Source organism: Malaclemys terrapin, chromosome 2 (assembly GCF_027887155.1).
Source record: "Malaclemys terrapin pileata isolate rMalTer1 chromosome 2, rMalTer1.hap1, whole genome shotgun sequence".
Taxonomy (NCBI): Eukaryota; Metazoa; Chordata; order Testudines; family Emydidae; genus Malaclemys; species Malaclemys terrapin.
Genome location: NC_071506.1, coordinates 935346 through 951123, shown reverse-complemented (window position 1 = coordinate 951123; position 15778 = coordinate 935346). Strand labels below are relative to the sequence as shown.

The window sequence follows — 15778 nt, the reverse complement described above, 5'->3', positions numbered from 1 at the left end:
AATAGATTCAGTAGATCATAACCTTTGCAGAGATATGTTAGACGGCATATGTAGCGTAAAACATATTCCAGTTATGTCATATTTACATTCCTAAGCACATTTCCATAAATCCTTATGGGGGGCACCGTCACAGCCGTGTCCCCCGACTCTGCCTCCCCCCGTCCCACACTCTCCAGGATGCACAATCCCCGCCCGGGACGCGGGGCTGATGCACGCTGGGGCGGGAGCTCGTCCAGAAATGACGACGCTCTGTCTCCCTGGCACCTTCCAGCCGCGATAGTCCCCGGCAGAGGTCTCTCTCGCCTGGCAGCCTGGGCTCCCAGCTGGGCACGGACGCCCAGGCAAAGAGAGTGCCCAGCGAGAGTCCCACTCAGCTCCATGCCTGGGACCCCGGGGACAGGCAGAGCTGTGGGCCCAAGGCTCCCTGCAGCTGCTCTGACATGGACCTTGCACGGTCCTGCCCACACCTGCTCTCCCTCCGCAGGCTTTCCAGAAGGAGCTGGGCAAGCGAGCCAGCTGCATTAAGATGCTGAAGCGCTCGGTGAGGGACCTGACTCGGGGCAGCAACAGCGTCGACTCCCAGTGGCTGCAGAAGCAAATGGAGGAGCTGAGCGGCCGCTGGGACCTGATCTGCAAACTCTCCATCTCCAAGCAGGGCCGGCTGGAGGCTTCGTTACAGCAGGTGAGAGGAGGGAGAGATGGAGGGCAGGGGGCCTTGGCCGTGGGGCCGGGGGCCCAGACTAGCAGGGAGGGCAGGGGGCCGTGGCTGTGGGGCCGGGGGCCCAGACTAGGAGGGAGGGCAGGGGGCCGTGGCTGGGGTCCCAGACTAGCAGGGAGGGCAGGGGGCCATGGCCGAGGCCCAGACTAGGAGGGAGGGCAGGGGGCCGTGGCCGAGGCCCAGACTAGGCAGGGAGGGCAGAGGGCCGTGGCCGGGGCCCAGGCTAGGCAGGGAGGGAGGGCACGTGGCCATGGCTGGGGGCCCGGACTAGGCAGGGAGGGCAGGGGGCTGTGGCCAAGGCCCAGACTAGGCAGGGAGGGAGGGCAGGGGGCCATGGCTGGGGGCCCGGACTAGGCAGGGAGGGCAGGGGGCCGGGGCCGTGGCCCAAGAATCATAGAATCATAGAATCATAGAATATCAGGGTTGGAAGGGACCTCAGGAGGTCATCTAGTCCAACCCCCTGCTCAAAGCAGGACCAATTCCCAACTAAATCATCCCAACCAGGGCTTTGTCAAGCCGGGCCTTAAAAACCTCCAAGGAAGGAGACTCCACCACCTCCCTAGGTAACGCATTCCAGTGTTTCACCACCCTCCTAGTGAAATAGTTTTTCCTGATATCCAACCTGGACCTCCCCCACTGCAACTTGAGACCATTGCTCCTTGTTCTGTCGTCTGCCACCACTGAGAACAGCCGAGCTCCATCCTCTTTGGAACCCCCCTTCAGGTAGTTGAAGGCTGCTATCAAATCCCCCCTCACTCTTCTCTTCTGCAGACTAAACAATCCCAGTTCCCTCAGCCTCTCCTCATAAGTCATGTGCTCCAGACCCCTAATCATTTTTGTTGCCCTCCGCTGGACTCTTTCCAATTTTTCCACATCCTTCTTGTAGTGTGGGGCCCAAAACTGGACACAGTATTCCAGATGAGGCCTCACCAATGTCGAATAAAGGGGAACGATCACGTTCCTCGATCTGCTGGCAATGCCCCTACTTATACAGCCCAAAATGCCGTTAGCCTTCTTGGCAACAAGAGCACACTGTTGACTCATATCCAGCTTCTCGTCCACTGTGACCCCTAGGTCCTTTTCTGCAGAACTGCTACCTAGCTATTCGGTCCCTAGTCTGTAGCAGTGCATGGGATTCTTCTGTCCTAAGTGCAGGACTCTGCACTTGTCCTTGTTGAACCTCATCAGTTTTTTTTCGGCCCAATCTTCTAATTTGTCTAGGTCCCTCTGTATCCGATCCCTACCCTCTACTGTATCTACCACGCCTCCTAGTTTAGTGTCATCTGCAAACTTGCTGAGAGTGCAGTCCACACCATCCTCCAGATCATTAATAAAGATATTAAACAAAACCAGCCCCAGGACCGACCCTTGGAGCACTCCGCTTGAAACCGGCTGCCAACTAGACATGGAGCCATTGATCACTACCCGTTGAGCCCGACGATCTAGCCAGCTTTCTATCCACCTTACAGTCCATTCATCCAGCCCATACTTCTTTAACTTGGCGGCAAGAATACTGTGGGAGACCGTATCAAAAGCTTTGCTAAAGTCAAGGAATAACACATCCACTGCTTTCCCCTCATCCACAGAGCCAGTTATCTCATCATAGAAGGCAATTAGGTTAGTCAGGCACGACTTCCCCTTCGTGAATCCATGCTGACTGTTCCTGATCACTTTCCTCTCCTCTAAATGTTTCATAATTGATTCCTTGAGGACCTGCTCCATGATTTTTCCAGGGACTGAGGTGAGGCTGACTGGCCTATAGTTCCCCAGATCCTCCTTCTTCCCTTTTTTAAAGATGGGCACTACATTAGCCTTTTTCCAGTCATCTGGGACCTCCCCCGATCTCCATGAGTTTTCAAAAATAATGGCTAATGGCTCTGCAATCTCACCCGCCAACTCCTTTAGCACCCTCGGATGCAGCGCATCCGGCCCCATGGACTTGTGCACGTCCAGTTTTTCTAAATAGTCCCGAACCACTTCTTTCTCCACAGAGGGCTGGTCACCTCCTCCCCATGCTGTGCTGCCCAGTGCAGCAGTCTGGGAGCTGACCTTGTTCGTGAAGACAGAGGCAAAAAAATCATTGAGTACATTAGCTTTTTCCACATTCTCGGTCACTAGGTTGCCTCCCTCATTCAGTAAGGGGCCCACACTTTCCTTGATTTTCTTCTTGTTGCTAACATACCTGAAGAAACCCTTCTTGTTACTCTTAACATCTCTTGCTAACTGCAACTCCAAGTGTGATTTGGCCTTCCTGATTTCACTCCTGCACGCCTGAGCAATATTTTTATACTCCTCCCTGGTCATTTGTCCCATCTTCCACTTCTTGTAAGCTTCTTTTTTGCGTTTAAGATCAGCAAGGATTTCACTGTTTAGCCAAGCTGGTCGCCTGCCATATTTACTATTCTTTCTACACATCGGGATGGTTTGTTCCTGTAACCTCAATAAGGATTCTTTAAAATAAAGCCAGCTCTCCTGGACCCCTTTGCCCTTCATGTTATTCTCCCAGGGGATCCTGCCCATCTGTTCCCTGAGGGAGTCAAAGTCTGCTTTTCTGAGACTAGGCAGGGAGGGCAGGGGGCCGGGGCCAGGGGCCCAGACTAGGCAGGGAGGGCAGGGGGCCATGGCTGGGGGCCCGGACTAGGCAGGGAGGGCAGGGGGCCGTGGCTGGGGGCCCAGACTAGGCAGGGAGGGCAGGGGGCCGGGGCCGTGGCCCAAGACTAGGCAGGGAGGGCAGGGGGCCGGGGCCAGGGGCCCAGACTAGGCAGGGAGGGCAGGGGGCCGGGGCCAGGGGCCCAGACTAGGCAGGGAGGGCAGGGGGCCGTGGCCAAGGCCCAGACTAGCAGGGAGGGCAGGGGGCCGTGGCCAGGGGCCCAGCCTAGGCAGGCATGTGACGGTTTGTTTAGGCGGAGGGAGCTGTCGCAGGCCCTGTCAGGCAGGGAAGCAGCACCACAATCTGGTTAGGAGGTTGCAGCCTGGGGCACTAGTGTGGACGTGCCGATTTCAGTCCAGGAGAGGCCATTGCAGGTTAGCTCAGTCCTGTGCCCAGCCGGTTTGAGCTGAACCCCAGGAGCTGCTCCTGGCCTGAAATCACAGGGTCCACACAGGGATGGCGCCGGTCTCACTGGGTCAGCTTCCCGGGCTGCTGGGTCACTGCGAAGGGGACCAGGCCGGTCTGTGCGACGCCATCGGGGACTCGCGGCCCTTTGGCGCGTCTGTGGAGAGTGTCGGGCTGAGCTAACCCCCCGCCAAGCCCCCCCAGTTGGGACAGGGCCGGCGGGCCACCTGGCCACGCAGGGGGTCGAGCTGGGCGAGAGGGGCACCGGCCCCGGGCAGGTGGGCTGGCTCTGAGCCCAAGGCTGGTCCAGTCCCTGCCAACCCTTGCTCTCCTGTGCAGGCGGAGGAGTTCCACAGCCTGGTGCGCTCGTTCCTGGCCCACCTGGCTGAGTCGGAGAAAACCCTCCGGCACGGCGTCTTCCCGGAGGAGGAGGCGGCCCTGCGCGAGTGCCAGAGCCAGCTGCAAGTGAGTGCCCCCCACCCCAGCTCCTGCCCCACCTCTCCTCCTGGCTGGGTGCAGCAAGGCCTGGAGCAGGGTCCGGGGTGCCAGCTCCACTGCCTCGCACTCTGGCCCCCACCACCCAGTGTCAGCTCCTGCCCCCTGCCTTCGTCCTGCCCCCTGCCGTGCCCCCAGTCCGTTCCTGGCCACGCCCTGGGCAGGGCAGGGCGAAGCAGGAGCTCTCCCTTGGCCCAGACCTGGCCCTATCCTGCCGGAGAAGTGAGGGGGGCTTTGACCCCTTGTCTTGCCGGGCAGCCTCTGCACCCCCAGGCCTCAGGACCAGGTCTCTGCAGCCACCACGCTGGCACTGCGTCTCCATCCCAATGGAGTCCCCTCAGCCCAGCTCGGCAGCCCCCCTCAGCCTGACCTGGCAGCCCCCTCAGCCTGGAACCCCCCTCCTCCCTGCTCGGCAGCCCCCCTCAGCCCGGCCTGGCATCCCCCCTCAGCCTGGAACCCCCCTCAACCTGGCAGCCCTCCCAGCTCGGCTCGGCAGCCCCCCTCAGCCTGACCTGGCAGCCCCCTCAGCCTGGAACCCCCCTCAGCCTGGAACCCCCCTCAGCCCCACTCAGCAGCCCCCTCCACCCTGCTCGGCAGCCCCTCTCAGCCCGGCTCGGCAGCCCCCTCAGCCTGGAACCCCCCTCAGCCCCACTCAGCAGCCCCCTCCTCCCTGCTCGGCAGCCCCCCTCAGCCCGGCCTGGCAGCCCCCCTCAGCCCGGCCTGGCAGCTCTCGGGCATGCTGTGGAGCTGAGCTGCTCTTGCGCACGGAGCAGGAGCTGATGAAGACTCTGCAGTGCCAGCAGCTCGAGCTGGAGTGCATCACGTCCCTGGGGGAGGAGATCCTGTCTGCCTGCCACCCCGACTCCGTCGTCACCATCAAGTCCTGGATCACCGTGGCCAAGAGCCGCTTCCAGGAGGTGAGTGTGAGCAGAGTCCGCCGGGCCGGGGCAGGCAGAGCCCCAGGGCGCCCGCCAGCATCCCAGGGGGCTCCCGCGGCCCAGCACACGGCCCACACTGGGCCTGGGCCGGCCACCTGCATCGCCCCTTTCCCCTTGACCTCAGCCCCCAGGCCAGGCTCTTCCCGACCCAGACAGTGGGACTTCTTTTGTGTCTGCCCTGTGTCCTCGTGGGCCCTGGGACAGTGCTTGGGGGCAGAGGGGATTCCCACACGCCCAGCATGCACAGTCTGTACCAGGGGAACGGGCTCCAGCCGCAGGTGGTCGGGCTGCCCTCCTCCCGCTGTCCAGCGCCAGACACATCAGGACAGACCCCTCCTGCGAGGTCCCAGCCCGCTCTGCAGTAGGGCAGGCCCTGCCATGGCCCCGCTCCCCTCACCCTTCCATGGGTTCTGGGCCCAGCGGGGCATCTCCCGGCTGGCCGGGGCACCCAGCAGGGTCTGTCCGGGACCCATCAGAGCAGCTGATAGGTGGCAGTCACTGGCTTCCTGCTGCGTCTCCCTTGGGGGGAGGGTGTGGAACCTGTGTGAGTGGGGACCCCCCTCCCGTGAGCCTGCCAGGCCTCCCCACCTGAGCCTGTCAAGCCTGGACATGAAGCAGCCAAATCACCCCTGGACACAGCGCAACATAGACAAGTGACAAACCCTTATGGAGACTGTAACGATGCAGTTCTGGCAGGACCCAACTGAGAGCGCCAATTCAGGACAAATTGCTTAAAACAGGGCAGTCACAGCCCAAGGCCAGGGTTTTTCCACCTCTAAGGCAAACCAAACCAGCCAGACTAGGAGGACTTCGGTCTCACCCCACTGGCTAACCGCAAGTCTCACAAGCAATTCCCTTAGACACTCCAGTTTCCCAGTATCACCACCAGCGCCACTCGTTATGGGGACAAATGGTTATGAAAACCAATACCCCAGTAAAAGAAAAAGGTTCTCCTGATCCCAAAGGACCAAGCCCCAGACCCAGGTCAATATACAAATCAGATCTTACCCACAAATCACACTGTTGCCAATCCTTTAGAATCTAAAGGGGGGAGGGATAGCTCAGTGGTTTGAGCATTGGCCTGCTAAACCCAGGGTTGTGAGTTCAATCCTTGAGGGGGCCACTTGGGGATCTGGGGCAAAATCAGTACTTGGTCCTGCTAGTGAAGGCAGGGGGCTGGACTCGATGACCTTTCAAGGTCCCTTCCAGTTCTAGGAGATGGGATATCTCCATTAATTTAATTTAATTTAAAATCTAAAAGTTTATTCATAACAGGAAAAAGATAGAGATGAGAGCTAGAATTGGTTAAATGGAATCAATTACATACAGTAATGGCAAAGTTCTTGGTTCAGGCTTGTAGCAGTGATGAAATAAACTGCAGGTTCCAATCAAGTCTCTGGAACATCCCCAGCTGGGATGGGTCATCAGTACTTTGTTCAGAGCTTCAGTTTGTAGCAAAGTCCCTCCAGAGGTAAGAAGCAGGATTGAAGACCAGATGTAGACGAGGCATCAGCCTTTTATTGTCTTTTCCAGGTGTAAGAACACCTCTTTGTTCTTACTGTGGAAAATTACAGCAAAATGGAGTCTGGAGTCACATGGGCCAGTCCCTGCATACTTTGCTGAGTTACAAGGCGTATCTGCCTTCTCTCAGTGGGTCAGTTGTAGCTGATGGTCCTTAATGGGCCATCAAGCAGGCTAGGCAGAGCTAACACCAACTTGTCTGGCATGTCTCCCAGAAGCATAGCATAAGTTTGAAATACAGACAGGACAGAGCCAATATTCATAACTTCAACTACAAAATTGATACACACATACAGACAGCATAATCATAACCAGCAAACCATAACCTTGTCTTAGACACCTCATTTGACCCCCTTTATACAAGATTTGGTGCCACTACAGGACTTTGGTTGCAACCATGTTCTATATGGTCCCAGATTATGCCAATAACGTCACAGAGACACAGTGCCATAGCTTGCCACCCTCTGCCCACGGGGCCCGGCTCTGTATCTGCGGTACCCTGTGCCCACGGGGCTCCACTCCGTGTCCTCAGTGCCCATGGGCCCCCGGATCTGTGTCCCTGCTGCCCCTCAGTCCGTGACCTCCGTTCCCTTTTCCCATGGGGCCCATGGTCAGTGTCCTCGGTTCTCTGGGCCCATGGGCCCACAATTCGTACCCTTGATGCCCTGTGCCCACAGGCCTGTTTGTGCCCTCATTGCTCCCCCTGGTCTGTGGACAGGGGTGCTTCTCGCAGTCTCTCCTCCATGCTGCCCCCTGGTCACTGCCCGTGTGTGCAGGTGCTGAGCTGGGCCCAGCAGCAGGGCGAGCGGCTCCAGGCCCAGACGGCCAGGCTGGCCGCAGAGCGGGAGGAGATGGGCCGGCTCGTCGACTGGATTGCAGCTGCCGAGGAGTCGCTGAGCCTGAGGGACCAGGAGACACTGCCTGACGACGCCCAGCAGCTGCAGGAGCTCAACTCCCAGCACATGGTAACAGGGCTGGGGCCGGTACCTGCCCTCTCTGCTGCCCCCTCCTCTGCCATTTCCCGCTCTGCCCCGCCACACGCCTGTCATTCCCCTCTGCTGCCCCCTCCTCTGCCATTTCCCGCTCTGTCCTGCCACACCCCTGTCATTCCCCTCTGCTGCCCCCTCCTCTGCCATTTCCCGCTCTGCCCCGCCACACGCCTGTCATTCCCCTCTGCTGCCCCCTCCTCTCCATTTCCCGCTCTGCCCCGCCACACGCCTGTCATTCCCCTCTGCCGCCCCCTCCTCTGCCATTTCCCGCTCTGCCCCGCCACACGCCTGTCATTCCCCTCTGCTGCCCCCTCCTCTGCCATGTCCCGCTCTGCCCCGCCACACGCCTGTCATTCCCCTCTGCTGCCCGCTCCTCTCCATGTCCCGCTCTGCCCCGCCACACCCCTGTCATTCCCCTCTGCCGCCCCCTCCTCTGCCATTTCCCGCTCTGCCCCGCCACACGCCTGTCATTCCCCTCTGCTGCCCCCTCCTCTGCCATGTCCCGCTCTGCCCCGCCACACCCCTGTCATTCCCCTCTGCTGCCCCCTCCTCTGCCATGTCCCGCTCTGCCCCGCCACACCCCTGTCATTCCCCTCTGCTGCCCCCTCCTCTGCCATTTCCCGCTCTGCCCCGCCACACCCCTGTCATTCCCCTCTGCCGCCCCCTCCTCTGCCATGTCCCGCTCTGCCCCGCTACACGCCTGTCATTCCCCTCTGCTGCCCCCTCCTCTGCCATTTCCCGCTCTGCCCCGCCACACCCGTCATTCCCCTCTGCCGCCCCCTCCTCTGCCATTTCCCGCTCTGCCCCGCCACACGCCTGTCATTCCCCTCTGCTGCCCCCTCCTCTGCCCCCCGCCACACCCCTGTCATTCCCCTCTGCCGCCCCCTCCTCTGCCATGTCCCGCTCTGCCCCGCTACACGCCTGTCATTCCCCTCTGCTGCCCCCTCCTCTGCCATTTCCCGCTCTGCCCCGCCACACCCGTCATTCCCCTCTGCCGCCCCCTCCTCTGCCATTTCCCGCTCTGCCCCGCCACACGCCTGTCATTCCCCTCTGCTGCCCCCTCCTCTCCATTTCCCGCTCTGCCCCGCCACACGCCTGTCATTCCCCTCTGCTGCCCCCTCCTCTGCCATGTCCCGCTCTGCCCCGCCACACGCCGTCATTCCCCTCTGCTGCCCGCTCCTCTCCATGTCCCGCTCTGCCCCGCCACACCCCTGTCATTCCCCTCTGCTGCCCCCTCCTCTGCCATTTCCCGCTCTGTCCTGCCACACGCCTGTCATTCCCCTCTGCCGCCCCCTCCTCTGCCATGTCCCGCTCTGTCCTGCCACACCCCTGTCATTCCCCTCTGCCGCCCCCTCCTCTGCCATGTCCCGCTCTGCCCCGCCACCCCTGTCATTCCCCTCTGCCGCCCCCTCCTCTGCCATGTCCCGCTCTGCCCCGCCACACCCCTGTCATTCCCCTCTGCCGCCCCCTCCTCTGCCATTTCCCGCTCTGCCCCGCCACACCCCTGTCATTCCCCTCTGCCGCCCCCTCCTCTGCCATTTCCCGCTCTGCCCCGCCACACCCCTGTCATTCCCCTCTGCCGCCCCCTCCTCTGCCATTTCCCGCTCTGCCCCGCCACACCCCTGTCATTCCCCTCTGCCGCCCCCTCCTCTGCCATTTCCCGCTCTGCCCCGCCACACCCCTGTCATTCCCCTCTGCCGCCCCCTCCTCTGCCATGTCCCGCTCTGCCCCGCCACACGCCTGTCATTCCCCTCTGCCGCCCCCTCCTCTGCCATTTCCCGCTCTGCCCCGCCACACGCCTGTCATTCCCCTCTGCCGCCCCCTCCTCTGCCATTTCCCGCTCTGCCCCGCCACACCCCTGTCATTCCCCTCTGCCGCCCCCTCCTCTGCCATTTCCCGCTCTGCCCCGCCACACCCCTGTCATTCCCCTCTGCTGCCCCCTCCTCTGCCATGTCCCGCTCTGCTCCGCCACACCCCTGTCATTCCCCTCTGCTGCCCCCTCCTCTGCCATGTCCCGCTCTGCCCCGCCACACGCCTGTCATTCCCCTCTGCTGCCCCCTCCTCTGCCATGTCCCGCTCTGCCCCGCCACACGCCTGTCATTCCCCTCTGCTGCCCCCTCCTCTGCCATTTCCCGCTCTGCCCCGCCACACCCCTGTCATTCCCCTCTGCTGCCCCCTCCTCTGCCATGTCCCGCTCTGCCCCGCCACACCCCTGTCATTCCCCTCTGCTGCCCCCTCCTCTGCCATTTCCCGCTCTGCCCCGCCACACCCCTGTCATTCCCCTCTGCTGCCCCCTCCTCTGCCATGTCCCGCTCTGCCCCGCCACACCCCTGTCATTCCCCTCTGCTGCCCCCTCCTCTGCCATTTCCCGCTCTGCCCCGCCACACCCCTGTCATTCCCCTCTGCTGCCCCCTCCTCTGCCATGTCCCGCTCTGCCCCGCCACACCCCTGTCATTCCCCTCTGCTGCCCCCTCCTCTGCCATTTCCCGCTCTGCCCCGCCACACGCCTGTCATTCCCCTCTGCTGCCCCCTCCTCTGCCATTTCCCGCTCTGCCCCGCCACACGCCTGTCATTCCCCTCTGCTGCCCCCTCCTCTGCCATTTCCCGCTCTGCCCGCCACACCCCTGTCATTCCCCTCTGCCGCCCCCTCCTCTCCATTTCCCGCTCTGCCCCCGCCACACCCCTGTCATTCCCCTCTGCCGCCCCCTCCTCTGCCATTTCCTGCTCTGCCCCGCCACACCCCTGTCATTCCCCTCTGCCGCCCCCTCCTCTCCATTTCCCGCTCTGCCCCGCCACACGCCTGTCATTCCCCTCTGCTGCCCCCTCCTCTGCCATGTCCCGCTCTGCCCCGCCACACGCCTGTCATTCCCCTCTGCTGCCCCCTCCTCTGCCATTTCCCGCTCTGCCCCGCCACACCCCTGTCATTCCCCTCTGCTGCCCCCTCCTCTGCCATGTCCCGCTCTGCCCCGCCACACCCCTGTCATTCCCCTCTGCTGCCCCCTCCTCTGCCATTTCCTGCTCTGCCCCGCCACACCCCTGTCATTCCCCTCTGCCGCCCCCTCCTCTGCCATTTCCCGCTCTGCCCCGCCACACCCCTGTCATTCCCCTCTGCTGCCCCCTCCTCTGCCATGTCCCGCTCTGCCCCGCCACACCCCTGTCATTCCCCTCTGCTGCCCCCTCCTCTGCCATTTCCTGCTCTGCCCCGCCACACCCCTGTCATTCCCCTCTGCCGCCCCCTCCTCTGCCATTTCCCGCTCTGCCCCGCCACACGCCTGTCATTCCCCTCTGCTGCCCCCTCCTCTGCCATGTCCCGCTCTGCCCCGCTACACCCCTGTCATTCCCCTCTGCTGCCCGCTCCTCTGCCATGTCCCGCTCTGCCCCGCCACACGCCTGTCATTCCCCTCTGCTGCCCTCTCCTCTCCATTTCCTGCTCTGCCCCGCCACACCCCTGTCATTCCCCTCTGCTGCCCCCTCTGTCCCCCCCAGCTGCCCCCGCCATCCCCTCCTCCGCCATCCACTGCCCAGCCAGCACGTCACTGCTTCTTGCCCCTACTGGCCCAGGGTCTGAATCCCCCGCCCCACCCCCATGGGGCAGTGATGTCCCTCACTCCCATCGCCACACTGCCCGGGCCCCATGGGACTTTGACCCACACCCACCCCCATGGGGCAGTGATATCCCTCGCCCTCCCCCCCCTCGCAATACCCTGGCCCCATGGGGCTCTGACCCTCCCCCCCGCCCCAGCCCCATGGGGCAGTGATATCCCTCGCCCTCCCCCCTGCAATACCCTGGCCCCATGGGGCTCTGACCCTCCCCTTGCCCCACCCCCATGGGGCAGTGATATCCCTCGCCCCTCCCCCCCGCAATACCCTGGCCCCATGGGGCTCTGACCCTCCCCCCCCGCCCCACCCCCATGGGGCAGTGATATCCCTCGCCCTCCCCCCTGCAATACCCTGGCCCCATGAGGCTCTGACCCTACCCCCACCCCACCCCCATGGGGCAGTGATATCCCTCGCCCTCCCCCCCGCAATACCCTGGCCCCATGGGGCTCTGACCCTCCCCGCCCGCCCCACCCCCATGGGGCAGTGATATCCCTCGCCCTCCCCCCCTGCAATACCCTGGCCCCATGGGGCTCTGACCCTCCCCCCCTGCCCCACCCCCATGGGGCAGTGATGTCTCTCGTCCTCACCCACCTCACTGCCCCGTGTCAGCTCAGCCTAGAAGCTCTTTGGGGCCGGGCCTGGTCGCTCTGTGGCCCATCCAGAGCGTCCTGGAGCTGGGGGGTGAGAGGGCCCTGCCCCAGCAACCAGCCTGGCGTCTGGCAGAACTGCCCAGCTGGCCCATGGGATCCGCCCTGGCTTGTACTGGGGCCCTGCCTGCCAGCCCCCAACGGTGGGGCGCACGCATCATGGGGGCTCCTCTGGAAGGAGCCCGGGCCCTGCCCCCCTCACGCCGACTCTCCTGCCCAGGAGTTCATGGAGGAGCTGAACCGCAAACAGCCGGACGTGGAGAAGGTCACCAAAACCTGCAAGCGCAAGCTGGCCCCGGAGCTGGGGCCGCCGACCACCCGCAGGCTGGCTGCAGGTAAGGGTGCCTGCCACTGGCTCCCACGCCTGCTCCTTGATCCCCCCTCGCTGCCCCCTGGAGCCTCCCTCACTGCCCCCCACAATCTGCCACCTCCCACTGCCCCCTGGAGCCCCCCTCGCTGCCCCCTGGAGCCCCCCTCGCTGCCCCCCACAATCTGCCACCTCCCACTGCCCCCTGGAGCCCCCCTCGCTGCCCCCTGGAGCCCCCCTCGCTGCCCCCACAATCTGCCACCTCCCACTGCCCCCTGGAGCCCCCCTCGCTGCCCCCCTCAATCTGCCACCTCCCACTGCCCCCTGGAGCCCCCCTCACTGCCCCCTGGAGCCCCCCTCGCTGCCCCCACAATCTGCCACCTCCCACTGCCCCCTGGAGCCCCCCTCGCTGCCCCCCACAATCTGCCACCCTCCCACTGCCCCCTGGATCCCCCCTCGCTGCCCCCTGGATCCCCCCTCACTGTCCCCTGGAGCCCCCCTCACTGCCCCCTGGAGCCCCCCTTACTGCCCCCTTGTGACAGGTTCGGTCGCAGAGACTCCCCTTGGGACCTGTCACCTGATGTGCTGGAAACTACCTCTGAGCCGTTTTCCCTGCCAGCCTGGGACTTCAGAACCCTGCCTTGTCGAGCCAGACACACAGACCTACTGCACACACAGACCCAGGTCTGAACCACGTCCCCCCAAAGCTGCAGACTTAACTGAAAACAGCTCAGCAGGTACTCCTTGTGATGGGGCTGGCCCGTGGGAGCCAGCCGAGGTCAGCTCAATTAGGGTGAACTGGCAAACAGAACGGGGCAGACAAACCCCAAACGCTGGTGGTTATTTCAATACTTAGATTTACCAAGCCAGCAGAAAACAACTTCTATATTACCATACCTTAAAGTGCCCAGCCCCAGGCCTCCATCCAGACACACCTGTCAGATGTGATGATGATTACTGAAAATCTTATCTCATCGTATAAAAGAAAAGGTTCTTCCAATCCCAAAGGATCAGCCACACACCCAGGTCCAATGATAACTTAGATCTTACCCAAAATACACGCTTAGAGCCAATTCTTATTAACTAAGCTAAAATGTATTAAGAAAGAAAAGAGAGAGAGTATTGGTTAAAAGATCAATATACAGACAGACTTGAATTCAATTCTTGAGGTTCAGATACACAGCAGAGATGTGTGTTGCCAAAAGTCCTTTTAGAAATAGTCCAGAGGTTATAGTCCAATGTCCATATTCAGGGTGACCCGTGTGGCTTAAAGTTTCCCCCTCTTGAAACCCAAAGCAGATTGAGATGAAGCAGGATCATGTCCCAGGGTTTTTATACATTTCCAGCAGCCTTTCGCATGAGAAAACAATAGGCTTAACTCTCCTTCTCCCAAACATCCTGGCAATTAGCACAGGGTAATTTATCCATTAAACAGTTCAGATCCAGGTTACCACAACCTTCAAAGAGACATATAGACAATAATACTATTTCCCTCAAATATCATCATAAATGTTAATATTCCTTTTTTGATCTTTGAATTGAAGTTATAGCAATAGACAAGACTTGTTTGCTTACATCACAAGACCTGAGCAAATATCTACCCTTCTACCTCTAACAATGCAGACTTGCATTTCAAGCTCTATTCATTTACATATCTTCCTAACCAGTCCTTAAGGTTCACCCATGGGTCACGTCAGTCTGAGTTAATTAACTCTTTCTGGCCCTGTCACTTTCCAATGAAATATTATATTACACTCATAACGTCACACTCCTGTCTCCAGCACCCAGACACCCAGTTCCCAATGGGATCCAAACCCCAAATACAGGGTAAACTCATAAATTGTCCGCCCTCTATAACACTGAGAGAGAGATATGCTGTTTGTTCCCCCAGGGATTAATCACTTACTCTGGGTTAATTAATAAACAAAAGTGATTTTATTAAGTATAAAAAGTAGGATTTAAGTGATTTCAAGTAATAACAGACACAACAAACTAAGTTACCAAGCAAAATTAAACAAAACATGCAAGTCTAAGCCTAATACATTAAGAAACTGATTACAGGTAAATCTCACCCTTAGAGATGTTCCAATAAGCTTTTTTCACAGACTAGACTCCTTTCTAGTCTGGGCCCAATCCTTTCCCCGGTACAGTTCTTGTTAGTTCCAGCTCAGGTGGAAAGCCGGGGTGTTCTCATGACTGCAGCCCCCTTTGTTCTGTTCCACCCCCCTTTTATGGCTTTGGCACAAGGCGGGAATCTTTTGTCTCTGGGTCCCCACCCCTCCTTCTAAATGGAAAAGCGCCGGGTTTAAGATGGATTCCAGTATCAGGTGACATGGTCACATGTCACTGTAAGACTTCATTCTTCATTACCCAGTACACTGAAAGGTTTGCAGGTAAATAAACCCATTCACAACCAATTGTCCTAGTCAATGGGAGCCATCAAGATTCTAAGGCACCATTAATGGCCCACACTTTACATAATGACAATAGGCCCTCAGAGTTATATTTCATATTTCTAGTTTCAGATACAAGAATGATACATTTATACAAATAGGATGAACACACTCAGTAGATTATAAGCTTTGTAATGATACCTTACAAGAGACCTTTTGCATGAAGCATATTCCAGTTACATTATATTCCAACTCATTAGCATATTTCATAAAATCATATGGAGCGCAATGTCACACCCCTCCTCCTCAATCTGCCCCCCCCCACCTCCTGGATCCCCCCTCACTGCCCCTCTCATCTGCCTCCTCCTACTTCTCCCTGGATCCCCGCTCACCCCCCTCGGTCCCCCAAACCCATGGGCACTGAGGCCCGTCTTTTGTCTGGTTGCAGGGCGACGCAGCGCTGTGAAACCCACCCGCACCACTCCCCAGGTGCCGCTCATCGACCTGGAGCCCCAGAGCCCCCCCATGGCGCAGCTCCTGCACCGCTGGCAGCAGCTCTGGCTCCTGGCCTTGGACCGGCAGTACCGGCTGCAGAGCGCCCTGCAGCGGCTGCGCGAGGTAGGCAGTTGGGCTCCTGCCCTGGTCTCATGGGTCCCTGCTGCAGGGTCTGCGGGGCACGTCTCAGGCACGGGCCTGGGTCAGAGCAGGGCATGCTGGGGGCCGGAGCGTGCCAGGACCCAGCCCGCTGGGCAACGAGGCGTGCCCCTCGGGCCTGGTAACTCGGCACAGGCCGGACACCACTGGCAGAGCAGGGGCAGAGCAGCCCAGCAACACTGGCTGGCGTGGCCCTTGGGGCACCCGCTGGGTGTGTCTGATGTGGCCGTGTTGCCCAGGCCCCCAGGCGCTGGCTGGGCCCTTCTCCCCAGCAGAGGTGGCAGGTGGGGTCCGTGGGAGCGGCAGGCTGGGGTGGGTGCAGGCTGGCTGATGGGATGGAAGCCAGGCCTGGCTGCAGTGTGCACCACAGCACCACACTCAGCTTCGGGCAACAGAACCCCAGCCATGGCCCATGCCCGGCCGAGCCACCCTGGGAGGGCCAGGGCACAGACGCTCCGTTT

General features: G+C 60.5%; 1 protein-coding gene across 1 annotated transcript in view; it reads left to right on the top strand.

Annotated features, from left to right (window-relative positions):
- LOC128832812 (microtubule-actin cross-linking factor 1, isoforms 6/7-like) overlaps positions 1–15778 on the top strand; it is an 84010-nt gene that overhangs the window by 55868 nt on the left and 12364 nt on the right. The window contains exons 27-32 of the mRNA XM_054020440.1: positions 485–682; positions 4113–4631; positions 4718–5185; positions 7504–7692; positions 12184–12298; positions 15112–15281. Of these exons, the coding sequence (XP_053876415.1) occupies positions 485–682; positions 4113–4631; positions 4718–5185; positions 7504–7692; positions 12184–12298; positions 15112–15281 (1659 nt within the window). The remainder of the gene's footprint in view (positions 1–484; positions 683–4112; positions 4632–4717; positions 5186–7503; positions 7693–12183; positions 12299–15111; positions 15282–15778) is intronic.